This window comes from Chiloscyllium punctatum, unplaced genomic scaffold (assembly GCF_047496795.1).
Source record: "Chiloscyllium punctatum isolate Juve2018m unplaced genomic scaffold, sChiPun1.3 scaffold_1156, whole genome shotgun sequence".
NCBI classification, from domain to species: Eukaryota; Metazoa; Chordata; class Chondrichthyes; order Orectolobiformes; family Hemiscylliidae; genus Chiloscyllium; species Chiloscyllium punctatum.
The window spans coordinates 4,372-31,926 of record NW_027310890.1 but is presented as its reverse complement, the minus strand read 5'-3'; the positions used below and the strand labels follow the sequence as shown (position 1 = coordinate 31,926).

General features: G+C 51.6%; 1 protein-coding gene across 1 annotated transcript; it reads right to left on the bottom strand.

Moving 5' to 3' along the window:
• Window positions 1-1,907: 1,907 nt before the first annotated feature.
• LOC140474737 (interleukin-6 receptor subunit alpha-like) lies at window positions 1,908-27,012 on the bottom strand. The gene is made up of 3 exons (XM_072567727.1): window positions 26,394-27,012; window positions 3,189-3,434; window positions 1,908-2,327 (listed from the first exon to the last, which is right to left on the bottom strand). Exons 1-3 carry the CDS (start codon window positions 26,482-26,484, stop codon window positions 2,203-2,205), a joined length of 462 nt encoding a protein of 153 aa, XP_072423828.1. The 5' UTR covers window positions 26,485-27,012; the 3' UTR covers window positions 1,908-2,202.
• Window positions 27,013-27,555: the final 543 nt, after the last annotated feature.

Here is a 27,555-nt window from a genome sequence, read left to right as displayed (position 1 = left end):
CCCATTCCCCCCTCATTCCCCCCCTCATTCCCCCTCCCCCTCATTCCCCCTCCCCCTCATTCCCCCTCTTTCCCCCTCATTCCCCCCTCCTCCTCATTCCCCCCTCCTCCTCATTCCCCCCTCCTCCTCATTCCCCCCTCCTCCTCATTCCCCCCTCACCCTCATTCCCCCCTCACCCTCATTCCCCCTGCACCCTCATTCCCCCCACAGCCTTATCCCCATCACCCCATTCCCCCCTCACCCCCATTCCCACCTCACCCCACACCCCCCCACACCCCCACTTTCCCCCACACTTCCATTCCCCCCTGCACCCCCATTCTCCCTCACCCACACTCTCCACTTCCCCCTCACCCACACTCTCCACTTCCCCTTCACCCACACCTCCATTCCTCCCACCCACACTTCCATTCCCACCCCACCCACGCCCCTACTTCCCCCTCACCCACGCCCCTACTTCCCCCTCACCCACGCCCCTACTTCCCCCTCACCCACGCCCCTACTTCCCCCTCACCCACGCCCCTACTTCCCCCTCACCCACGCCCCTACTTCCCCCTCACCCACGCCCCTACTTCCCCCTCACCCACGCCTCCATTCCTCCCACCCACACCCCCATTCATCCTACTCACATCCCATTCCCCCCAAGCCTCCATTCTCCCCAGCACCACAACCCCATTCTCCCCACCAATCCAATATTACCCACACCCTCACCACCACTCCCTCACCCCCATTCTGCCTCTCAACCATTTACCCCCTTCTCCACCCCCTCACCTCGATTTCCCCCAATCACCATCCCCTCACCCACAACTTCCCATTCCCATTCTCCCTTACCACCATTCTTCCACTGTCACCCCCATCCACATCCCCATTCTGGTACCCACCCTCACCACCCCCTTCATCCCCATTCCTATACTATCCCAACCCCTCACATCCATCCTCCCACCCACACAACCTCACTCCCCAATTTGTACCCTCACGCATTCCACCCACAACCCTCATTCCCTCTCCCTATCTCCACCCACTTCCTCAACCACTAACCCTCATCACCTCCACCTCCCACCAACCACAGCCTCACCCTTCACTCCCTACCCTCAACCCCCTTCCTCCATGCTGTCAATACTTTGTTCATCCCTTACCTCACCCCCGGCACCACCACCCATTCACCTCCTCCATTCCCTAGCCTCAGAGACAACCCTCGCCCCCTCCACCCCAAACCCTTACCCATGCCATGACCCCTCACCCCATCCCCCTCCCCTCACGTCTCCACTCACTCCTTTCTCCACTCACACCCACCTACCTTTATCCCCTCCACCCCTACCCTCAGCCGTTTCTATCAGCTCCACTAACCCTCCCCTCTGCTCACTTCCTCCGACACTCTCCCATCCTAACCCCCTTCCCTATCTCTGTCACCCCCTCCAGCCCCTACACCCCCTCCCTATCTCTGTCTCCCCCTCCAGCCCCCTACACCCCCTCCCTATCGTTGTCACCCCCTCCAGCCCCTACACCCCCTCCCTATCCCTGTCACCCCCTCCAGCCCCTACACCCCCTCCCTATCTCTGTCCCCCTCCAGCCCCGACACCCCTTCCCTATCGCTGTCACCCCCTCCAGCCCCTACACCCCCTCCCTATCTCTGTCACCCCCTCCAGCCCCCTACACCCCCTCCCTATCTCTGTCACCCCCTCCAGCCCCCTACACCCCCTCCCTATCTCTGTCACCCCCTCCAGCCCCTACACCCCCTCCCTATCTCTGTCACCTCCTCCAGCCCCTACACCCCCTCCCTTTCTCTGTCATCTCCTCCAATCTCTACTCTCCCTCCCTATCCCTGTCACCCCCTCCAGCCCCCTACACCCCCTCCCTATCTCTGTCACCCCCACCAGCCCCTACACCCCTCCTTACATCTGTCGCATCCTCCAACCCCTACACCCTCTCCATATCTCTGTCACCTCCAGCCTTTAATAATGTGTGACATGACTGACAGAGATCAATGCCCAGGTTACCTGGCAGAACCACTGCCTGTTTTCGTTGCCACTGTGCCTGTTAGCTCTTGAATACGTGCCTCAGAAAAACATTCCTTAGTTGAATGGCATCACTGCTGATAGTGTAGGCTGAGATCTGGGAAATGGGTCTTGAATCCAATTCTTTCTGGCTTTGACCCACAGCTGTATTTGACCCTCCAAAAATCCTCATTGAACTTCAAAGGTGTTCCTACCTTTTCCGGAAGGAGAGTGTGCATTTGGTAAGTCTGTTCAGCTCCTCTGACCTCCACTGACACCTGATGGGGCTCAGGTATGACTTGACAAAGCATGAAAGGGTCGGAGCCCTTGGGATCTCTGTTGGGGTAAGTGGAGGGAAAACAAACAGGCCTTTATTCCGTTCCCAACTTTCTCTGCTTAGACCGCAAGGCAAAATACAACTCGGGGAAATCTGGCTCATTTCTCGAGCACCTTGTGCCATTCAGCAGGTCCCAAGTGTTTCACACTAGGCAACAAAATACCATCCAAAGCGCGCTCTCTGCTGCATCGCAGTCAATTCGCGCACAGCAGGATCCCAAGCACAGTAATGTGCTGATCACCCAAATCATCTGGGATTGTTTTGTCATTAGCAGTGCGGGTTGAAGGGCTAAAGATTGGACCCAGGAAAACGTGGAAAACTCCACATCCTCACCTATGCCCTCTCCCTTTTAGACCAATAACAGACTTGGGCTCCTTTTTGTAACCTGCGAGAGTAAGAACGTGACTCTGTTGAATCTCATCCTGAACGATAGCACCACCAACAATGCAGCAGTCCCTCAATGTTAACCAACCTACAACACAATGGTCCCTCATATGTGCCTGTGGACTGCGTGCTATTTAAATATACTATCAATTGTGCAGTTTAAATATGGCTGTAAGCGGGGCGCTATTTGAATACTCTCTGTAGACCAGGCGCTGTTTGAATTGACTGTGTAGACCGGGCGCTATTTGAATACTCTCTGTAGACCTGGCGCTGTTTGAATTGACTGTGTAGACCGGGCGCTATTTGAATACTCTCTGTAGACCTGGCGCTGTTTGAATTGACTGTGTAGACCGGGCGCTATTTGAATACTCTTTGTAGAACAGACGCTGTTTGAATACTCTCTGTAGACCGGGCTCTGTTTGATTAGGCTTGTTTGATTAGGCTCTGTGCTGTAGTGTGCTTTTTATTGCACTCACGTTGGACGATTAGCCGGACACTGAATACTGGTGTGTTGTTTCGCAGACACATGTAGTTGCCGGTGTCTTTAAGTTGCGTGGAGTTTAAGATCAGGGTGGTGGAGTTCATGGTGTGGCGCAGTGAAGGGCTCAGTCTCTTATTGTTCAACCTCCATTCAATTTCGTCCAACCTGTGCATTTTGTCTGTTCCACATTCCATGGTGACATGTTCACCAAAGCGGGCAGCTCTCGTGCCATTGGGTGACGCTAGAAAGTGAAAAGGACCCATCAGTGTACCATGCAAGAGCTGGTTATTTTTTGTCTGCCAAATACATTCCAGCAGACTGGCCTATCAGCTGACATATTTCATTTCCCAGGCAGTACTGACCATTCAATCATGCCTCCTAGCGAGCTGGCAAAGTAGGTAGCGCAGTGTTACCTTAGCGCTGACCCTCTGGCAGTGCCCACTCCCTCAGCCCCAACCCTCTGACAGTGCAGTGCTCCCTCAGCACCGACCCTCTGACAGTGCAGTGCTCCCTCAGCACCGACCCTCTGGCAGTGCAGTGCTCCCTCAGCACCGACCCTCTGGCAGTGCAGTGCTCCCTCAGCACCGACCCTCTGGCAGTGCAGTGCTCCCTCAGCACCGACCCTCTGGCAGTGCAGTGCTCCCTCAGCACCGACCCTCTGGCAGTGCAGTGCTCCCTCAGCACCGACCCTCTGACAGTGCAGTGCTCCCTCAGCACCGACCCTCTGGCAGTGCAGTGCTCCCTCAGCACCGACCCTCTGGCAGTGCAGTGCTCCCTCAGCACCGACCCTCTGGCAGTGCAGTGCTCCCTCAGCACCGACCCTCTGGCAGTGCAGTGCTCCCTCAGCACCGACCCTCTGGCAGTGCAGTGCTCCCTCAGCACCGACCCTCTGGCAGTGCAGTGCTCCCTCAGCACCGACCCTCTGGCAGTGCAGTGCTCCCTCAGCACCGACCCTCTGGCAGTGCAGTGCTCCCTCAGCACCGACCCTCTGGCAGTGCAGTGCTCCCTCAGCACCGACCCTCTGGCAGTGCAGTGCTCCCTCAGCACCGACCCTCTGACAGTGCAGTGCTCCCTCAGCACCGACCCTCTGGCAGTGCAGTGCTCCCTCAGCACCGACCCTCTGGCAGTGCAGTGCTCCCTCAGCACCGACCCTCTGGCAGTGCAGTGCTCCCTCAGCACCGACCCTCTGGCAGTGCAGTGCTCCCTCAGCACCGACCCTCTGGCAGTGCAGTGCTCCCTCAGCACCGACCCTCTGGCAGTGCAGTGCTCCCTCAGCACCGACCCTCTGGCAGTGCAGTGCTCCCTCAGCACCGACCCTCTGGCAGTGCAGTGCTCCCTCAGCACCGACCCTCTGGCAGTGCAGTGCTCCCTCAGCACCGACCCTCTGGCAGTGCAGTGCTCCCTCAGCACCGACCCTCTGGCAGTGCAGTGCTCCCTCAGCACCGACCCTCTGGCAGTGCAGTGCTCCCTCAGCACCGACCCTCTGGCAGTGCAGTGCTCCCTCAGCACCGACCCTCTGGCAGTGCAGTGCTCCCTCAGCACCGACCCTCTGGCAGTGCAGTGCTCCCTCAGCACCGACCCTCTGGCAGTGCAGTGCTCCCTCAGCACCGACCCTCTGGCAGTGCAGTGCTCCCTCAGCACCGACCCTCTGGCAGTGCAGTGCTCCCTCAGCACCGACCCTCTGGCAGTGCAGTGCTCCCTCAGCACCGACCCTCTGGCAGTGCAGTGCTCCCTCAGCACCGACCCTCTGGCAGTGCAGTGCTCCCTCAGCACCGACCCTCTGGCAGTGCAGTGCTCCCTCAGCACCGACCCTCTGCCAGTGCAGTGCTCCCTCAGCACCGACCCTCTGGCAGTGCAGTGCTCCCTCAGCACCGACCCTCTGGCAGTGCAGTGCTCCCTCAGCACCGACCCTCTGCCAGTGCCTGCTCTCAGCGCTGACCCTCTGGTAGTGCCTGCTCCCTCAGCGCTGACCTTCTGACAATGTGGCACTCCTTCAGTGCTGACCCTCTGACAATGCTTGCTCTCTTAGTACTGACCCACGGACAGTGTATAATGTGAGCTGAATGTCTCCCAATGAATACACATAATGTCCATTAGAACCGAAGCCGATGTGAGATAACTCTGGCAAGCTGGCCAGTGTATTGAGAGTTAAAGGAGGCAAGAATGCAAATTGAGTACAATCATTCATTAACAACGGGAGGTCTAGTGGTGTTATCACTGGAATATTAATCCAAAGACTTTGGTTAAAATCCCACCACGGCCAATAGTGGAATTTGAGCCCAATAAAATCAAGAGTCTCATGATATCCATGAATCTCTTGTCAATTGTCAGGAAACCTCATCTACTTCATGAACATCTGCAGGTTTGGCCTATACGTGACATGACTCTATGACTCTTAACTGCTTGAATTGAATTTATTTATTATCACGTGTACCGAGGCACAGTGAAAAACTTTGTTGGACATTAGGGATAGCGCAATAAACACATCCCATGAGCGAATGAAAAGAAAAATTGGATTAGATATTAACACTGGACTGTTCCACTCCCATCAGTCTCTGCACATTAATCTGTAGTCTTCAAATTGTGCAGTAGCCTTGATGGTACACATGTATGTTGACATAGTCCATTTGTTTGGTGTCTAGCTCATTCTTGGGGTAATATTCCTCCTGGATTCCCATGGTGAGTGCTGTTGCCCTCATCTACTTCCATTGTTGGGCCAGTGACTGATGGCCATTCTGCTCTGTGAGGGTGCTGTCCCTGTCCCTGGGAGTATTTGGTGGAAATAGTGTGAAGGGAGCTTTAGTTTCAAAGAGTAGAGGAAGCTTGCTTTTTGTCTAAAATAGTAGAGGGTGGCTTTACTTTCATTTTAAAACAGTAGAGTGGGACTATGGGTATGTGAGTTGGGAGGGTCATGTTGCGGCTGTACAGGACATTGGTTAGGCCACTTTTGGACTATTGCGTGCAATTCTGGTCTCCTTCCTATCAGAAGGATGTTGTGAAACTTGAAAGGGTTCAGAAAAGATTTACAAGGACGTTACCAGGGTGATTTGAGCTATAGGGAGAATAGGCTGGGGCTGTTTCCTATGGAAGGCTGAGGGGTCACCTTGTAGATGTTTATAAAATCATGAGGGGCATGGATAGGGTAAATAGCCAAGGTCTTTTTCCCAGTGCCGTGGAGCATGCTGCCAGAACTAGGGGGCCTGGGTTTAAGGTGAGAGAGGAAAGGTTTAATCGGGACCTGAGGGGCAACTTTTCCACACAGAGGGTGGTGCGTATATGGAATGAGCTGCCAGAGGAAGTGGTGGAGGCTGGTACAATGACAACATTTAAAAGGCATCTGGATGGGGACATGAATAGGAAGGGTTTGGAGGGAATATGGGCCAAGTGCTGGCAAATGGGACTAGATTAGGTTGGGATATTTGGTCGGCATGAACAAGTTGAGCCAAACGGTCTGTTTCTGTGCTGACCAGCTCTATGGCAATTTTACCTTAAGTACGAGGGAGTACATTTAAGTAGCTGCCACTGACTATACGCAAAGGCATGGGGAGACTCCACGTGACTACGACAAGCCCAGCAGCACTTTCCATGTTCAGTGGTGTTTCCAAGAGGAGCCATTGTTGGCGATCTTAGTGAGAACCAGCTGACACGAGGGAGGTGAGGGACAACGCATTCCCTCCTTCCCTTGTGGGTCAGAATGGGGAAGTTAAACGTTGTTGTTGTCACAGTGCAGTAACCACAAGAAGCAGAAAATACATTGGGAAATCGCTGAGCATGGGAACTTGGAGTCGGAGTTGAGAGAAATAGAAAGTACAATGTTTTGAAGGAGGTGACAAAACAGCAGGCCAACTGAAGACCATGACGTTGAGTTGGGACGTGGAGGGGACCGCTCTCCTGCCTTGTTCTTGGATGTGAGAGGGAGAGAGAGAGGAGTAGGAAAGGTTTGCTCAATCAGTGACATGAAAAGGGGGAATGGGCGGAGGCGTTTCACACACAGGCCAAGATCAGATGGGGCTGAATGGCATGCTGCCAGCATTGGAAGCTCCCATGTCAACTGGCTGCAGGAAATCCAGGATGTTTCTGATGACAGAATTCCTGGGAAAGGGTGAGAAGGCAGGGGGAGGCATAGGGTTGGAGGAGAGATGGGGGAAGGAGGTGGGCTGAACAGCCCTCCTTCCCCTCAACACTTTTCCGACTCCTTCGTTTCACCATCAGGAGCCTTTTCAGCATATGTCAGCCGGAGTCTGTTGGCTCACCCACTGCACACTATAGACACTCCAAGAGGCAAATGGGAAGGGGCAGCCAATCCCAGGCCTCGCCCATGTCCATTTTAAGGGAGAAGATTAAATGAGGGCTCAGTGACAATGACATCTCTAATTACCCTTTGAACTGAGTGCCTTGCTCGGGGCATTTTCAGAGTTTAAGAGTCTGCTCAATGGCTGAGTCTGGGTCTGGAGTCATATGTAGATCCAGACTGCCGTAAAGACGGCAGATTTCCTTCCCCACCTTGGTGAACGATGCGGTATTTACCACAACTGATGATGTTGGCACAGCCGCCATCACCATCACCTGAACTGGCTGCCAATTCCAGATTTGAGTAGAGCCATACATTGTAGAAACAGACCCTTGGGTCCAATTCTTTGGTGCTGAACAGACATCCCAATCTGACCTTGCCCCATTTGCCAGCACTTTGCCCATATCCCTCTAAACCCTTCCCATTCCTGTCCCCATCCAGATGCCTTTTAAATGTTGCAATTGTACCAGCCTCCATCACTTCCTCTGGCAGCTCATTCCATACATGCACCACCCTCTGTGTGGTAAATGTTGCCCCTTAGGTCCCTTTCACCTTGAACCTGCACCCTCTAGTTTTGGACTCCCCCATCTGTTTACCCTGTCCATGTCCCTCATGGTTTTAACCTGTAAGGACACCCCTCAGCTTCTGATGCTCCGGGGAAAACAGCCCCAGCCTATTCAGCCTCTCTCTGGAGCTCAAACTCTCCAACATCCTTGTAAGTCTTTTATGCACCCTCTCAAATTTAACAACATCCTTCCTACAGCAAGGCAGCGAGAATTGTATGCAGTATTCTAAAACTGGCTTCATCGATGTCCTGTACAGCCACAACATGACCTCCCAACTCCTGTACTCAAAACCCTGACCAATAAAGGAAAGCATACCAAATGCCGCCTTCATTATCCTGTCTACCTGCGACTCCACTTTCAAGGAGCTGTGAACCTGCACTCCAAGGTCTCTTTATTCAGCAACACTCCCCCAGACCCTACCATTAGATGTATAAGTTTTGCCCTGGTTTGCCTTTCCAAATTGCAACATCCCACATTTATCTGAATTAATCTCCATCTGACTCTCCTCGACCCATTGGCCCATCTGATCAAGGTCCCGATGTACTCTCAGATAATCACCTTCGCTGTCCACTACACTCCCTATTTTTCTGTCAAAACTGCGAGCTTACTCCCTCCTATATTCATATCCCAAATTGTTTGTATAAATGACAAACAGCAAGTGGATCCGGCACCGATCCCTGTGGAACACTGCTGGTTATAGGCCTCCAGTCCAAGCAACCCACCACCACCCTCTGTCTCCTATGCTTATGTAAATTCTGTGTCCAGCTATCTCCCCCTGGGTTCCATAGGGTCTAACCTAAGGGCTGCGGTGGGATTTGAACCCAGAACATCAGCCTCTGGTCTTTCAGCTCAGTGGCATTCCATTAGATCATGTCCGGCCTGAGCCGGAAGTCAGGATAGGAATCACAAGCCTGGGTGCTGCTTCTGGCCTGGGTCCGGGCCCTTGGGCCTACCATCTCAGCCTAGACCCCTGAGTCGAGAACAGAAGACCTCCTAGGTTCCCTGGTTGTAGCTCCTGATGTGTATACCCCCCAACCCCCCACACCTCCTTGTGGGGAAGAAATAATGGCCCTAAGATGTTAGGGAAGATCAGCAGCCGTCTGTAAACGTTGGTGGAACCTTTCAAGTCCATTCAGGAGGCCAGAGTTGTGACCTCGGTTAAAGATCTTGCCGGAAAGGCGGGAAGGGTTTCCAGGGAGGCAAACAATTCATACGCTCACATTCACCTTGCCTGCTGCGTCCTGATCAAACAGAGGAGTGAGGTACAGAGGGTGGGGAAGAGGGGCACAGAATTACCAACGGAACAGAAGCACTGGGCGTGGGCTGCCACTGTCTCCGAAGCAGAGAGACTTGGTGGCTGAATTGTAAACACGCCACCCACTCAGTTCCCTTTCAGTTAGCGTCACTAATTCATTTCTTAGTCTCTCTTTGCCATGGTAATCATTTTGTTAAGAAACATGCAGACGGCACAGAAACAATATGGCCCTGTAAAGGAAACAGCTTGCATCCACCCAATGTCTTCCTCCAGCTCACTGTGGCCAAATATGTACTTGTTGACATGAGCAGCCCTCTTAAAAGGTGGAGATAGGGCAGGTGGTGAGATGCACAGCAAGATCCCACTTATTATCTCCATCCCTGGCTATATTAGTGATGCCAGGGCAACTGGGGACAATTCCCACCTACCGGTTTCTCTTTAATAGTTTTGCACCCACCCAAGAGAGAGAGGACAGGGGCCCTTGATTTACCCTCCAACAGCGTCCTCTGCCTCAGCACTGACTGCCCCCCTCCCCGACAGTTCCTGCTCCCTCAGCACTGACCCTCCGACAGTGCCCGCTCCCTCAGCACTGACCCTCCGACAGCGCTCACTCCCTCAGCACTGAACCTCCGACAGCGCTCACTCCCTCAGCACTGAACCTCCAATAGTGCTCACTCCCTCAGTACTGACCCTCCAACAGTGCTCACTCCCTCAGCACTGACCCTCCAACAGTGCTTGCTCCCTCAGCACTGAACCTCCAACAGTGCTCGCTCCCTCAGCACTGACCTTCCAACAGCACCCGCTCCCTCAGCACTGACCCTCCGACATCACCCGCTCCCTCAGCACTGACCCTCCGACATCACCCGCTCCCTCAGCACTGACCCTCCGACATCACCCGCTCCCTCAGCACTGACCTTCCAACAGCACCCGCTCCCTCAGCACTGACCCTCCGACAGCACCCGCTCCCTCAGCGCTGACTCTCCAACAGCACTCACTCCCTCAGCACTGACCCTCCGACAGCGCCCGCTCCCTCAGCGCTGACTCTCCAACAGCACCCACTCCCTCAGCACTGACCCTCCGACAGCACCCGCTCCCTCAGCGCTGAATCTTCAACAGCCCCCATTTCCTCAGCACTGACCCTCCGACAGTGCCCGCTCCCTCAGCACTGACCTTCCAACATCACCCGCTCCCTCAGCACTGACCCTCCGACATCACCCGATCCCTCAGCACTGACCCTCCGACAGCACCCGCTCCCTCAGCACTGACCCTCCAACAGCACCTGCTCCCTCAGCACTGACCCTCCAACAGCACCCGCTCCCTCAGCACTGACCCTCCAACATCACCCGCTCCCTCAGCGCTGACTCTCCAACAGCACCCGCTCCCTCAGCACTGACCCTCCGACAGTTCCCGCTCCCTCAGCGCTGACCCTCCAACAGCACCTGCTCCCTCAGCACTGACCCTCCGACAGTTCCCGCTCCCTCAGCGCTGACCCTCCGACAGTTCCCGCTCCCTCAGCACTGACCCTCCGACAGTTCCCGCTCCCTCAGCACTGACCCTCCGACAGTTCCCGCTCCCTCAGCACTGACCCTCCGACAGTTCCCGCTCCCTCAGCACTGACCCTCCGACAGTTCCCGCTCCCTCAGCACTGACCCTCCGACAGCGCCCGCTCCCTCAGCACTGACCCTCCGACAGTTCCCACTCCCTCAGCGCTGACTCTCCAACAGTGCCCGCTCCCTCAGCGCTGACTCTCCAACAGCGCCCGCTCCCTCAGCACTGACCCTCCGACAGTTCCCACTCCCTCAGCATTGACTCTCCGTCAGTGCCCAGTCACTACTCAGATATATCCGACATGTGGCACTCACTCAGCTTTGACCCTTCAATAGCGTGGGACTCACTCAGCACTGATACTCCACAGTGCGGGCTTTCTCTGACTCAATTCCATCATAACCCCATGCTACCCCTGTCCTGGGAGTGTTAAATGGGGACAGTACAGAAGGAGCTTTACTGTGTCTCTAATCCCATGCTGTCCCTGTCCAGAGAGTATTTGAAGGTGCTTTAAAGATGAACACCGTTTTCCCGCGTTGCCCGACTGACAAGAGGGTAAGTACAGAGGGTTGTTGTTGGGTGAAGCTTATGGGCAGTGATTGTTCACTCCTGCGGAGGTTCTGCACTGGCAGAAATGGTTACAGCATGAATCTGGCTGCTGTGAGCTGGCTTCCCCCAGGGAGTGCAGAATATTAATGAGGGAGATCTGCACAGCAACTTAATGGTGCATGTCAACAGTCAGTCTGCAAAGTGTTTTTGTGGTTTGCTGTGTAAAGGTTAGATCGTCGAGGTGTCATGACACCTCTGTCTTGCTCAAACTTGCCACTACCTCTTCCCTCCCCCCACTCAGCCTTGAGCACGCATGCTGTTCCTCTGCTTCATAGATTCCCTGCTACCTGATCGGTTCTCTTCGTATCCCCCCCACCCCTCAGTTCTATCCGGCATTGTGCCTCCCCAGTGGGTGCACTTAAGCTGTAGCAGAAGCTCATCGAGTCTATTCCACCATTCAATCTGATCTGATAATCCACAATACCCACTTTCCTGCCTTTTCTCCATAACCCCTCGATCCCCTTCCAGATTAAAAATCTGTCTCAGTCGAAGAGTGTGGTGCTGAAAAAAACACATCCAGTCAGGCAGTATCCGAGGAGCAGGAGAATCGATGTTTCGATCATAAGCCCTTCATCAGGATGAATGTCCCCGTGAGAATCTTCAAAAAGGTTGTCTCTCATTCTTCTTAACCTCCAGGCCCCAACCTACACAACGTCTCCCTCATCAGACAGTCCCTCCGCACCCAAGATCAGCCAATTGAACCTTCTCCGGACTGCCTCCAATACCAGTCTACTTTTCTTAGATACGAGTCCCCAGAACCATTCACGGTATTCCAGCTGTGCTCTGACTAGAGCTTTGTATAGGTTTAGCAAAACTTCCTGACTTTTATACTCCATTCCCTTTGAAATAAAGGCCAACATTTCATTGGGTCTCCCAGTGACACACAAGTTGAAGGCTAGCTTTATGTGAATCACGGGCAAGGATTCCAAAATCCCCCTGTTCCACACTTTCTCCATTGAAATAATATTCAACTCCTCTATTCTTCCTGCCAGACTTTGCATGTTTCCACATTATATTCCATCTGTCAAGTTTCAGCACTCTCGTTTGACCCGTCTGTATCCCTCTGCAGACTTTCTGTCTTCCTCACCACTTGCCTTGTCCCCAGTGTCTGTGTTCTCTACAGACTTGGAGATAGTGCATTCACTTCCCTTGTTCAAGTCGTCTAATGTGCTGTAAATTATTGTGGCACTGACACTGATCCCTGTGGCACTCCAACTATTTTAGATTGTTGTCTGAAAATGTGCCCCATATCCCAACTCTCTGGCTTCTGTGAGTTAGCCAATACTCTAGCCATAAACTACTTCCAACACCAAAGCTTTTGTCTTATTTAGTAACCTAATGTGTGCTAACTTATTAAATATCTTCTGAAAATCTAACTTTATTACATCAACTGCTTCCCCTTTATCTATCCTCCTTGCTATCTCCTCAAAGGATTTTAATAAATTCATCTGTCATGATTGCGTCTTCATGAAGCCATGCTGACTCTGATCATATGCATTTCTAAATGGCCTGTTACATCCTTTAAAATAGATGCTATTTTTTTCTCACCAGATATTAAGCTAACTGGTCCATAGTTGTTTACAGTGTCATAGAGTTATACAGCACAGAACAGATCCTTCAGTCCAACTCATCCATGCCAACCAGATACCCTAACCTAATCTAGTCCCATTTGTTAGCATTAGGCCCATATCTCTCTAAACCCTTCCTATTCATATACCCATTCAGATGCCTTTTAAATGTTGTCATTGTACCAGCCTCCACCACTTCCTCTGGCAGCTCATTCCATACACGCACCACTCTGTGTGAAAATGTTCCACCTTTGGTCCCTATTAAATCTTTCCTCTCCCACCCTAAACCTTTGCCCTCTGGTTTTGGACTCCCCATACCCCAGGGAAAAGACCTTGGCTATTCACCCTGTCAGTGCCCCACATGATTTTATAAACCTCTATAAAGTCACGCCCTCAGCCTCTGACGCTCCAGGGAAAATAGCCCCAGCCTATTCAGCCTCTCCCTGTAGCTCAAACCATCCAACCTTGGCAACATCCTTGTAAATCTTTCCTGATCCCTTTCAAGTTTCGGATAGGAGGGAGATCAGAATTGTACACAGTATTGTACTTGTTCTAATCTCCCTCTGTTTATAAATAAAGTTGTTCCATTGGTAGTCTTCCATCCTCTGGGATGTTTCCAAGGATTCCTGGAAAATTACTACCACGGCATCCACTGTCTATAGTTATTTACTTTAATATCCCGGGATGCATCCCATCGGATCCAGGGGACTGATCAATTTTTAGCCCCATCACTTTCCCTCCTATCTTTTCCCCGATGATTATTGTATTTATTTCCTGCCCTCCTTTTGCCCTTTAAATATTCAGTATATTTGGAATGCTTTTATTGTCTTCTATTGTGAAGACTAAGGCAAAGTATTTTTCAACTACTCTGCCATTTCCCTGTTCCCATTATTGTTTCCCCAGCCTCATGCTCTAAGGGGTCTCTGTTCACTTTAATGACTCGCTTCCTTTTTGAGAAAGATGTTCCTGTCCATTTTTTATATTGTTTGCTAGTTTACCCACATTGTTTATTTTCACTCTCTTCATTTTGTTTCCATTGTTCTTTGTTGGGTTTTTTAAATCTTGCCCAATCCTCTGGTTTACCACTCAACTTTGCAACATTGTCTAGTTTCTTCTTTCAATTCGATATCACCGTTACTTTGGCTTATCCCCTTCCTAGAATATTTCTTCACCGGTGCATAGCTTTGTTGTGAGTCATGAACTGTTTTCTTAACATGTCCATCAGTGTCCATCACTAACCTTTTCGGAAGAACTCAATTCCCCAACCCAAACCTGCTCTCATTCCTTTGTAACTACTTTCCTCTGGACAATTCAACTGCAGTGGGCATCACTGATTCCTCTCCCTCAGGTACATCGCCCATCTGCAGTAGTGGGTCCCACCCTGTCCTGCCTGAGAGTTAACGAAATCATAAAGCACCGAAAGGCCAATTCAGCCCATCGTTGCTTCACATCCTGTTAGAAGTGCTGCTTTGCCCCTTGTAGGATTGAGCAAAACTCCATGTGTTCTGAAATATTGGACCGAAATCCTGGACTTTCGGAAAAAGCTTTTAAAAATCAAATGACACAGACACCAAGGTAGCTGCTTGGAACCATTCGCAAAATCCAGTTCACACATTCTCTCTAAAAGAACAACCAACCAACCATATGTCTTATGGCCTAAACCCCATCCAACCCTGACAAAACGGGGCATCGGCAGATCAACGTTAATCAATATTAATGCATAGAGATATACTGGACATCTCACTTAATCACAACAGCCATGATGTGATTGGCTAGTGTTGGACTGGGGTGGACAAAGTTAAAAATCACACAACACCTTGCCTCCTGTAAAAACACTATCCCTTATTCCCAATTCCTCTGACTCCACCACATCTGCTCCTAGGAGGACCAGTTCCACCACAGAACACACCAGATGGCCTCCTCCTTTAAAGACTGCAATTTCACCACTCACATGGTTGATGATGCCCTCCAGCGCATCTCATCCACGAACCGCACCTCCGACCTCAAACCCCACCCCTCCAACCACAACAAGGACAGAACCCCGATGCGGTCTCCTCTACATTGGGGAGACGGGACACTTAGTTGCAGAGTGCTTCAGAGAACATCTCCGGGACACCCGCACCAATCAACCCCATCACCCCGTAGCAGAACATTTCAACTCCCCCTCCCACTTCGCCAAGGAACTGCAGGTCCTGGGCCTCCTCCATCGCCACTCCCTAAACCTGACGCCTGGAGGAAGAACGCCTCACCTTCTGCCTCAGGACCCTCCAACCACATGGCATCAATGTGGACTTCACCAGTTTCCTCATTTCCTCTTCCCCCCCCCACCTTATCCCAGTTCCAACCTTCCAACTTGGCACTGCCCTCATGACCTGTCCATCTTTCTTCCAACCTATGACCTATCACCATTATCCTCACCTCCATATACCCTATCGCACTCTCAGCTACCTTCTCCCCAGCCCCACCCCTCGGTTCACAGCCTCATTCCTGATGAAGGGCTTTTTGCCCGAAACGTCGATTCTCCTGCTCCTCGGATGCAGCCTATGCTGTGCTTTTCCAGCACCACAGTCTCAACACCAGGTTATCGTCTAACAGGTTTATTTGAAAGTCCTAGCTGATGAAGGAGCAGTGCTCCGAAAGCTAGTGCTTCCACATAAACCTGTTGGACTATAACCTGGTGTTGTGTGATTTTTAACTTTATTGAAATACATTCACACCTACTGTTAAGTATCAGGAAACCAATTGACCTCAAAGGGAGCTCCAGAAACACAATGGCGACACAGATTTGAGAGATAACAAGGCACACACTCTGCATAACAGCGAGCCCCGATCTGGGAGAGCTAGAGGGAGAGCTTTTTCCAACATCAAGCTCCTGCAGAAACCGTCCCCACCAACTCCAGCCCCAACAAGCAGCTTCAGAACCAACAAATGCAGGCCGAACAGAGAAGCTGAACCGGGAAGGCTAACCAAGAGCAACAAAGGACATTCGAGAAGGTAGGAAGCCAGCCTAGGAAGGTAGGAGCAAGAGCTTTCAGACATTGGACTGCTCCTAGCCAAGAGAACCGACAACAAGAACCTCAGTAACTGAATGCCTGTGTTTTCCCCAGAGAAAGTCACCAGGACCCAAAGTTTCTGACCTAGTTAGGAGGGAGGGTGATGACAGTGCAGGGACCCCATGGGGAGAAAGTGTCTGTGATTAAAACTGCTGCTTAGCTTCGAATAGTGTTTTCACCTCTGTTTAAATTGGTTGTGTTTACTTGGAAGCACTAGTTTTCGGAGCGCTGCTCCTTCATCAGGTAGTTGTTGTTGTGTGATTTTTAACCTTGTCCACCCCAGTCCAACACTGGCTCCTCCTCCTCAACATTAATTACTGTCCTTGGTATAATTGTGTCAATTTCACTGTTTTATTGCATTTGCGTTTCTATTTCTTGAATTTTACTTAACGTTTTGTGGATAAATAAACACAGCGATTCCTTTGCCCTGAAACACCTGTCTACTCCCTTCTTCATTTCACATTCAGTAAATAAGTCCAGTGTCAGAACCAGGGATCTGGGGGTGATTCGAAACCACCTAAAAATCATCAAATTACCGATCGCAAACCAAATACTCTGACCCCCATTCAGGCATTTCTCCATTCCCTGGTGATTTGGAAAGGTCAGATACAGTCTGCTTCCACTGCACTTTCAGGCAGAGCATCCTGGATCTCAACAGGTCAGTGCATCAATAGAAAAATTCTTGTTTCTCCATTGCTCGGACACTTAGCCACCGGTTCACCTGTGGTACCACCACCATTTACAACCCAAGTCCAATTATTACCCTCACATTCTAACTTTGGTATAGAGTTGGACTTGAATGTGCCCAGGATTGGCCATTGTTTGAGGCCCCAGTTCTAGTAATTGACTGGGATGTCAGGGGAACAGGATCTGGAGGCCATTCAGCCTCACAGACCCCGGCCCACCACTCAACTTGCCCATGGCCTGGATCTGTGACTTCATACCAACAAGTTGCAAACTTGTATAGCACCATTTATGTTGCAAATCCTGCCCCAAGACACTGTCACTGACTCCCCAAACCCCCTGATGTGGTGACCAAAGACTTGGTCAAAGAGGTCTGGTTTAAGGAAGTGAGAGAGACAGACAGAGGTTTAGAGTGGGAATTCCAGAGTTAAGCCACCTCCACACACACTCCCAGTAAGTTGAGGCATGGCCAATGTCTTTTTTTACCTCACCTTTTTCTTTCTTTGTTGTCCCTCTCTGACTTTGCCTCCGACTCTATCTCTTTTCTCTCTTTCTCTAATTTTTTTCTCTTGCTCCTTCTCTTCTGCCTGTTCTTTTTCTTTCTCTTTCTCCAGCTGTCTTAATCTCTCTGTTACTTTCTCTAGCTCTCCTCTCTTCTTCTTAGCCTTATTTTTTTCTCTTCCTCCTCTTGTCACTCTTATTCGTTCTCTCTTGCTCTCTTCACCTCTCTCTTAAAATCTCTTCCTCTCCCTCTTTCTTCTCTTTATTTTCTCTTTCTCACTCTTGAACTTTTCTCCCTTTCTTTTGCTGTCTTCTTTCTCCTCACTCCCTCTTTTTCTCTGTCTTATTTACCCTTTTTTCTCTTCCTCCTTTTCTTGTTTCTCTTTCTCTCTTCCTCTCTTCGCCTCTCTCAAATTCTCTTCCTCTCCCTCTTTCTTTTTATTTCTCTCTTTCTCACTCTTGTATTTTCTCTTTTTCTCTTGCTCTCTTCATCTCTCTCTTTTACTTACTTTGCCCCTCTCTTTGTACCCTTCCTTCCTCCCTTTCTCTATCCGTCTCTTTCTCGATTTGGAGATGCCGGTGTTGGACTGGGGTGGACAAAGTTAAAAATCACACCACACCAGGTTATAGTCCACCTGGTTCAATTGGAAGCACACTAGCTTTCGGAACGCCACTTGATGAAGGAGCAGCTCCGAAAGCTCTTGCTTCCAGTTTAACCTGTTGGACTGTAACCTGGTGTTGTGTGATTTTTAACTTTGGGTGCAGAGAGATTGAGAAAGAGACAATCAGTTTATCTTGGGACATGACACAATGAGATGGTTTCATACACTAGACAAAGTCGAGTGTGTGGTTGCCACTCTGAGCATGTGTAAATTGGCCGTTGTGATTTTCACACGCCTTGGATGTATGCACTGCGGTGCCAAACTCACTGGGAGATCGCTGAGCAGAGAGGCCCTGGCAGTTTCAACATGCCCCTAACATTGTGCAAGATACTTCAGAAACTTGGTTTCATCAGTCAGACAACCATCTACCAAGAGGCCTGAAACGTACAACCCTCTCCTGAGGAGGGATTGAGCCTCAGGGCTTTAGACAAACCGGGACTGATTCTCATTCAAACGGGTTGGATTCTGGGACCATTTGACTGGGTCATGGCTCAGAGACAGCTCTCCATCCTTAGGCCCAGCAGATGCCAGAACACGGAGAGTGTTCCTGCAGAGGATTGGGGGGGGGGGGGGCGTGTCTCAGAGTTAAAGATCAGCCATTTCACATTGAGAGGAGGAAGCATTTCTTCACACTTTCACCCTGTGCTGCCCCTGTCTTGGCAACATTTATTGGCGGACAGTGTGGAGGGAGCGTTACTCTGTATCTCACCCCGGGTTGTCCAAGTCCGCAGAGTGTTTGAGGGCCAGATAGTGTAGAGGGAGCTTTACACTGTATCTAACTCAGTGCTGCCCCTGTCTTGGGAGTGTTGATGGGGGACAGTGCAGAGGGAGTTTTACTCTGTACCTAACCCCATGCTGTCCCTGTCCCTGGGGTGGTGGGGAAAGTGTAGAGAGAGCTTTACACTGTATCTAACCCCATGCTGTCCCTGTTGTAGAATTGGGAGATGGTAACAGTGTAGAGGAAGCTTCATTCCGTACCTAACACTGTGCTGCCCCTTGTCATAGAGCACGGAAACAGACCCTTCAGTTAACTCGACCAATTTTCCCCAGTTAAACGAGTCCAAATTGCCTGCATTTGGCCCATATTCCTCAAAACCTTTCCTATTCATGTATCTGTCCAAATGTGTAAATGCTGTCATTCTACCGACCTCTACCACTTCCTCTAGCAGTTTATTCCACATGTGAACCACGCTCTGTGCAATTATGTTTCCCCTTGGGTACCTTTTAAATCTTTCTCCTCTCATCTTAAAAGTTATACCCTCTAGTTTTGAAATCCCCCGCCCTCCAGAAAAGATCTTTGCTATTTACTTACCTATGCCACTCATGATGTATAAATCTCAAGAAAATCACCCCTCAACCTCCTAGTGATAAAAGTCCCATCCTATCCAGCCTTTCCTTATAATACACACCCTCCAGTCCTGACAATGTCCTTGTAAATCTCTTCTGAACCCTCTCCAGTTTAATAATCTCCTTCCTGTAACAGGACTACCAGAACTGGACACAGTTTTCCAGACGAGGCCTCACCAATGTCCTGTACAACCCCAACATGACATCCCCAAATCCTGTACTCAAAGTTCTGAGCGATGAAGGCAAAACAACTTCTTAACCACACTGTGATGCAAACTCCAAAGAATTATGTACCTGAGCCCCTTGGTGTCTCTGCTTTACAACACGACCCAGGGCCCTACCATTAACTGTATATATCCTGCCCTGGTTCATTCTCCCAAAATGTAACACCTTGCATTTATCCAAATTAAACTCCATCTGCCGTTCCTCAGCCCACTGGCCCAGATGATAACGATCCCTTTGTAATCTTAGATAACTGTCATCACTATACCACCATCTGCAAACTTACTAACCATGCCTCCTAAATTCTCATCCAAATCATTGATGTAAGTGACGTCCAGCAGATGACCCAGCACCGATCCCTGTGGGACACCGCTGGTCACAGGCCTCCAGTCTGATAAACAACCTTCCACCACCACCCTCTGTCTCCCACCGTCAAGCCAGTTTTGTCTCCAATTGACAAGGTCTCTCTGAATGTGATTCTTGCTAACTAGACTACAATGCCCTGGGGGATATTTGATGGCGGACACTGTACAGGGAGTTTTACTCTGCATCTAACCGTGTGCTGTGATTATCTTGGGAGTGTTTGATGGGGGATAATGTAGAGGTAGCTTTACTCTGTATCTAACCCAGCGCTGTCCCTGTTCTGGGAGAGTTTGAAGGGGACAGTTCTGGGAGGGTTTGAAGGGGAGAGAGCTTTACATCTGTATCTAACCCCGTACTGTCCCTGTCCCTGGGATGGGGGCACAGTGTAGAGAGAGCTTTACATATGTATCTAACCCCGTGCTGTTCCTGTCCAGGGAGTGTTTGATGGGGGACAGTGTGCAGGGAGCTTTATTCTGTAACTAACCCTATGCTGGCCCTGTGCTGGGAGTACAGCACAGGAAGAGCCAACAAATGCAGCAGAGATGTAGACATTGAAGGACACAAATGGAGAGCATTCAGGCCATCATGCCTTGTACCCTCTGCTTCACTGAGCCCTTCCACCCTGCCAAGTGACCTCTTGGGTTTGTCCTGTCCACGCCTTACAATTTTATCCCTCTTCCATTAGCTCCCACTGTTTCACGGCCTTTCCCAAGTCTCGCCATCGCCTCTTGACTGGCCAACGTCCTGGTGAATTTCTGTCTGATCCTATCTCCAATGCAGTCGGGCCTTCACCCCTTGTGTATTACTAATGAGCTGCAGACAGAGTCAGGAGGGGGAGGCCAGGTGGAGTGTGGGGATCTATTCTCTACAAACATGCAGGCTAAAGGCCATTCAGCCCCTTGAGACTGCTCCTGCCCTGAGCATGATCTGTCCCTCGGTCTGATTATGACACATCGTACGGTACAGTCCCATCCATTGAGTCCTTCTTGACCTTTGTCCACCTGGCTTCAGGGACATGCTGAAGGGCTGTCCTACATGCCAACAGGGTGAGGGGTGGTTGACCAGTTCCCGTGCCCCATGGCATTTGGCTGCAACCGCTCAGGTCCTGCATTCTCTCCCGGAACTTGATAAGGTCGCAGAGGGTCACGTGCCCTCCACATTCCACTCCACCCAGATTACTCTCAAAGCTCATGCTGTCCCGAGTGATGTACGAAACCGGGTGTGGACACCACGGTATTGAAGGATTCAACAGATATTTTCCACAACTAATTCTAAGTCAATAAGAAGGTGTGTTGAGGTTAAGAGCCGCAAAGTTTTGCTGCAGCTCTATAAAACCCTGGTTAGACCACACTTGGAATATTGTGTCCAGTTCTGGTCACCTCATTATAGGAAGGATGTAGATGCCTTCGAGAGAGGGCGCAGAGATTTCCCAGGATGCTGCCTGGATTGGAGGGCATGTCTTATGAAGAGAGGTTGAGGGAGCTCAGGCTTTTCACACGGGAGAGAAACAGGAAGAGAGGTAATTTGATAGAGATGTACAAGGCAATGAGAGGCATTGATAGAGTAGATAGCCAGAGACTTTTCCCCAGGGCAGAAACGATTGTCACGAGGGGGCATAATTTTAAGCTGATTGGAGGAAGGTTTAGGGAAGATGTAAGAGGTAGTTTCTTCACGCAGAGAGTGGTGGGTGTGTGGAATGCACTGTCGGTGTTGAGAGTAGAGTCAGGGACAGTTAAGCAACTGCTGAATAAGCACATTGACAGCAGTAAATGGAGGGGTGTGGAGGTTCGGTTGATTGTAGATTAAGATAAATGCTCCGCACAACATCGTGGGCCGAAGGGCCTGTACTGTTCTCTGTTCTATTATATTCAACAGGCATATTAGTGTCTTGGCCAATACTAAGCAACTCCATTTCAGCAGACAATACTGCTTCAGTTGAGTTGTAGTTGAGATTTTTATGTCCTCAGGTCACATGCCATGAGCACCTCTCTGAAAGGTACATTGATATACGACATCTGTTAAAGGAGCATTGACATCCAACATGGTGGCTCAGTGGTTAGGACTGCTGCCTCACGGTGCCAGGGACCCAGGTTCAATCCCCCCCTTGGGCGACTGTCTGAGTGGAATTTGCACATTCTCCCTCCCATGTCTGTGTGGGCTTCCCCTCACAGTCGAAAGGTGTGTAGGTTAGGGTGAATTAGATTAGATTACTTACTTACAGTGTGGAAACAGGCCCTTCGGCCCAACAAGTCCACACCGACTCTCCGAAGAGCAACCTACCCTGACTCATTCCCCTCATCACCTAATACTACGGGCAATTTAGCATGGCCAATTCACCTGACCTGCACATCTTTGGACTGTGGGAGGAAACTGGAGCACATGGAGGAAGCCCACGCGGACATGGGGAGAATGTGCAAACTCCACACAGTTGCCTGAGGCAGGAATTGAACCCGGGTCTCTGGCGCTATGAGGCAGCAGTGCTAACGGAGATTGTAGTGCCCAGGGAAATGCAGGTTAAGGTGGATTGGCCATGCTAAATTGCCCCGTAGTGCCCAGGGATGTGCAGGTTAGGGTGGATTGACCATGCTAAACTGTCCCATAGTGCCCAGGGATGTGCAGGTTAGGGTGGATTGGCCATGCTAAATTGTCCCGTGGCGCCCAGGGATCTTCAGTTTAGGGTGGTTTGGCCATGCTAAATTGTCCCGTAGTGCCCAGGGATGTGCAGGTTAGGGTGGATTGGCCATGCTAAATTGTCCCATAGTGCCCAGGGATGTGTAGGTTAGGGTGGATTGGCCATGCTAAATTGTCCCCTAGTGTCCATATGTAGGTTAGGGTGAATTGGCCATGGGAAATTGTCTCATAATGTTCAGGGATGTGTAGGCTAGGTGCCTTAGTCAGGAAGAATGTAGAGTTATTGAGGTGGAGTAATGGGTCTAGGTGGGATACACTTTGGAGGGTCGATGTGGACTTGTTGGGCTGAATGGCTTGTTCCCACTCTGTAGGGAATCTATTATTCTATTGCTCCCTATCTCTATCACTTCCACTAGCACCTACACTCCCTCACTATCTCTGTCAGCCCCTATACCCACTCTCAATTTCTGTCACCACCTCCAGTGATAGGGAAGGGGGTGTTGTGGGCTGGAGGAGGTGACAGAGATAGGGAGGGGGTGTAGGGGCTGGAATAGGTGACAGAGATAGGGAGGGGGTGTAGGGGCTGGAGGGGGTGACAGAGATAGGGAGGGGGTGTAGGGGCTGGAGGGGGTGACAGAGATAGGGAGGGGGTGTAGGGGGCTGGAGGGGGTGACAGAGATAGGGAGGGGGTGTAGGGGGCTGGAGGGGGTGACAGAGATAGGGAGGGGGTGTAGGGGCTGGAGGAAATGACGGAGATAGGGAGAGGGTGTAGGGGCTGGAGGGAGTGACAGAGATAGGGAGGGGGTGTAGGGGCTGGAGGAAATGATGGAGATAGGGAGGAGGTTTAGGGGCTGGAGGGGGTGACAGGGAGAGGATGTAGGGGCTGGAGTGGGTGACAGAGGGAGGGGGTTTAGGGGCTGCAGGAGGTGACAGATAGGGAGGGTGGTGTAGGGGCTGGAGGGGTGACAGAGATAGGAAAAGGGTGTAGGAGGCTGGAGGGGGCGACAGAGGTAAGGGGTTTAGGAGCTGGTGGAGGTGACAGAGATAGAGAGGGGGTGTAGGGGGCTGGATGGGGGGGTGACAGAGATAGGGAGGGAGTGTAGGGGGCTGGAGGGGGTGACAGAGATAGGGAGGCAGTGTAGGGGGCTGGAGGGGGTGACAGAGATAGGGAGGGGGTGTAGGGGGCTGGAGGGGGTGACAGAGATAGGGAGGCAGTGTAGGGGGCTGGAGGGGGTGACAGACATAAGGAGGGGATTAGGGGGCTGGAGGGGGTGACAGATATAGGAAAGGGAGTGTAGGGGCTGGGGGGGTGACAGAGATAGGGAAGGGGTGTAGGGGGTGATAGAGATAGGGGGGTAGGGGGTGACAGAGATAGGGAGAGGGGTAGGGGTGACAGATAGGGAGTGGGGGTGTAGGGGCTAGAGGGGGTGTAAAGGATGTAGGGGGGTGACAGAAATAGTGAGGGGGGTGTAGGGGCTAGGATGGCTTTAATACACTCGGTGAGTGAAGGCCAGCGGTGAGCACTGGGAGCAAGCGGCGTGTACGTGTCTTAAAGCTGACTGTCATCTCCAGGAGACAGAACATTTTATAACCACTTCAGTCTGACAGAAAGATGCGATGTGAAAGTTCCAAAAATAGACATGGTGTGAAATAATAAGTTAGGTTAGGCACAGCGGCTTGAATGCAGGAGATGTGTCCATCGAGAATCAGATGAGAGTCTGAGGGATGGGTGAGAGATGGAGAGAAATTACAAGAGACGCTGTGGCTATTGCCTTAAGAGAGAGGGGGTGAGGGGGGCATAGATTGAGAAGGCAACATATTAACGTGCAGTGTCCAAACTCCACATGTTACAAGGTGATAAACTGATTATCACCCAAAAATACTGATGTTCTTGACAATTCACAGGTATTGATGAGAGGCTCAGTGGTTAACACTGCTGCTTCACAGTGACAGGGACGCCGGTTCAATTCCACCCTCGAGTGACTGTCTGTGTGGAGTGCGTACATTCTCCCCCCCGGGTCTGCGTGGGTTTCCTCCGGGTGCTCCGGTTTCATCCCACAGTCCAAAGATGTGCAGGTTAGGGTGGATTAGCCATGTTAAATTGTCCCATAGTGCCCAGGGATGTGTAGGTTAGGGTGGATTGGCCATGCTAAATTGTCCCATAGTGCCCAGGGATGTGCAGGTTAGGGTGGATTGGCCATGCTAAGTTGCCCCATAGTGTCCAAGGATGTGCGGGTTAGGGTGGATTGTCTATGCTAAATTGTCCCGTAGTATCATGGATGTGCAGGTTAGGGTGGATTGGCCGTGCTAAATTGTCCCGTAGTGCCCAGCGATGTGCAGATTAGGGTGGATTGGCCATGCTAAATTGTCCCATAGTGCCCAGGGATGTGCAGGTTAGGGTGGATTGTCCATGCTAAATTGTCCCGTAGTGTCCAAGGATGTGCGGGTTAGGGTGGATTGTCTATGCTAAATTGTCCCGTAGTATCATGGATGTGCAGGTTAGGGTGGATTGGCCGTGCTAAATTGTCCCGTAGTGCCCAGCGATGTGCAGATTAGGGTGGATTGGCCATGCTAAATTGTCCCGTAGTGTCCAGGGATGTGCAGGTTAGGGTGGATTGGCCATGCTAAATTGTCCCGTAGTGTCCAGGGATGTGCAGGTTAGGGTGGATTGGCCATGCTAAATTGTCCCATAGTGCCCAGGGATGTGCAGGTTAGGGTGGATTGGCCATGCTAGATTGTCCCGTAGTGCCCAGGGATGTGCAGGTTAGGGTGGATTGGCCATGCTAAACTGTCCCGTAGTGCCCAGGGATGTGCAGGTTAGGGTGGATTGGCCATGCTAAATTGTCCCATAGTGCCCAGGGATGTGCAGGTTAGGGTGGATTGGCCATGCTAAACTGTCCCGTAGTGCCCAGGGATGTGCAGGTTAGCGTGGATTGGCCATGCTAAATGTGCGGTTACAGGGATACGGTAGGGCAGTGGGTCTGTGTGTGATGCACTTCCATAAGACCGTAAGGCAAAGGAGCAGAAATTAGGCCTTTGGAAAGTATTAGGGGTCTAGAGGGAGGGTCTTCATGGGAGGTGTAGGGGCCCAGAGGAACGGTCTTCAGTGGGAGGTTTAGGGGTCTGGAGAATGACACTGCCATTTTCAGGACAGTAATATAAAAGTGGCTTCTTATGAATTTGCCTGCTTCTCAATTGGAGCGTTGACTGACTCACATCTGAACTGACAACCACCTGGTCTCCCAGCCCTGGTCAAACCCTAGCCTGATCGTCTGGGCAGCTCAACTACCGGTCAGTTTATAATCATAACCACATCAGTACAACAACTTACATTTAGATGTCACCTGCCAATAACAAAGGACAGAACACTTCCCAACAGCTCAAAAGGTGCAAAGAAACACATTGTGCGAATTGACTAAAGTTGATACTGAATAAGAGGGAACGGGAAAGGGAGTGAGAGAAACTGAGAGGGTGGAAGAGAGAAAGAGCAAGAGAAAGAGAGGGACAGGGAGAGAGTGAGAGGCAGGGAGGGAGAGAGAGAGGGACGGGGAGAGAGGAAGAGGACAGTGAGAGAGGGGGGGACAAGGGGAGAGAGAGAAAGAGGGACAGAGGGAGAGGGTCAGGGAGAGAAAGGGGGGCACAAGGAGAGAGAGAGGGGGAAAGGGAGAGGGGCAGAAAGGGACAGGGAGAGAGGGGCAGGGAGAAAGAAGGACAGAGCGAAAGAGAGGGACAGGGAGATAAAGAGGGAGAGGAGAGGGCAGGGGGGGAGAGAGAGATGGGGGAGGGGGCAGGGAGAGAGTGATCGAAGGATTAATTTGCTGTCCTAGACTTTAACCCTGAGCAACCTCCAGCCGCCCTGCCACCCTCCCCACCCTCCCCACCCTCCCCACCCCAGGAGAGTACCTGTTGGGGAGCAAGTGTCCCTGCTCTGAGCTGGTGTGCAGGACGTAAGGACCAGGAGAGCGACGAGGTAGCGGGCACCGTCAAATCCCATCTCCGAGTGGCAACAACTGCACCGCGTGTGCGCTCAACGACTGTCAGCTTGGCGGAACGCAGAGGCTCTGTTTCCCCTCGCAACACTGACTCCCACCCCCGCCCTCCCCTCCAACAACCACCTTTCCTGCTGGAGCTCCCTCTTATCTCGAAAACTGCCTTGAACTCACACACACACACACACTGAACTTCAATGACTTCCCAGCTCAGTATGCGTCAGGCAGTAGAGTGTTTTCGGGAACTGGCCCTGACACTGCACTTGCACAACCCACAGACGGAGAGGAGGAGACATGATCTCAGAACGTGCCCAGCGTAACACTTCCCGGGAGTAAGAGGGAGGGATAGTCCGGGTGCCAAAGGAGTTACACTCAGTGTGCCAGCCGCCTGATCCCTGCTAAGATGTGGCCAACTCCCCCCACCTCTCCTTGCCAAAAGAAGCCCATTTCACCAATCTCTACAGCCACACACCAGCGGCAGGGATGACCAAAGCCTGAGCCCGTGAACCGACATAACGAGGTCGGGGTGGTGATGATTGCATCAGGGCTGACTGCTTGGAAAGGGCAGATGCTCCTGGGGGATGGCGCCGAGGGAGCTGGCACTGTCGGAGGGTCAGTGCTGAGGGAGTGGGTGCTATGGGTCAGCGCTGAGGGAGCAGGCGCTGTCGGAGGGTCAGCACTGACGGAGCGGGCACTGACGGAGGGTCAGCGCTGAAGGAATGGGCACTGTCGGAGGGTCAGTGCTGAGGGAGCGGGCACTGTCAGAGGGTCAGTGCTGAGGGAGCGGGTGCTGTCAGAAGGTCAGTGCTGAGGGAGCGGGTGCTGTCAGAAGGTCAGTGCTGAGGGAGTGGGTGAAGTCAGAGGGTCAGCGCTGAGGGAGCAGGCGCTGTTGGAAGGTCAGTACTAACGGAGCGGGCTGTGTCGGAGGGTCAATGCTGAGGGAGCGGGTGGATGGGCGAAGATGGTAGATGGGGGCCTCAGCACTGACACTCCAACAGTGCCCGTTCCCTCAGCACTGACCCTTGGACAACGCCCACTCCCTCATCACTGACCCTCAGACAATGCCTACTCCCTCA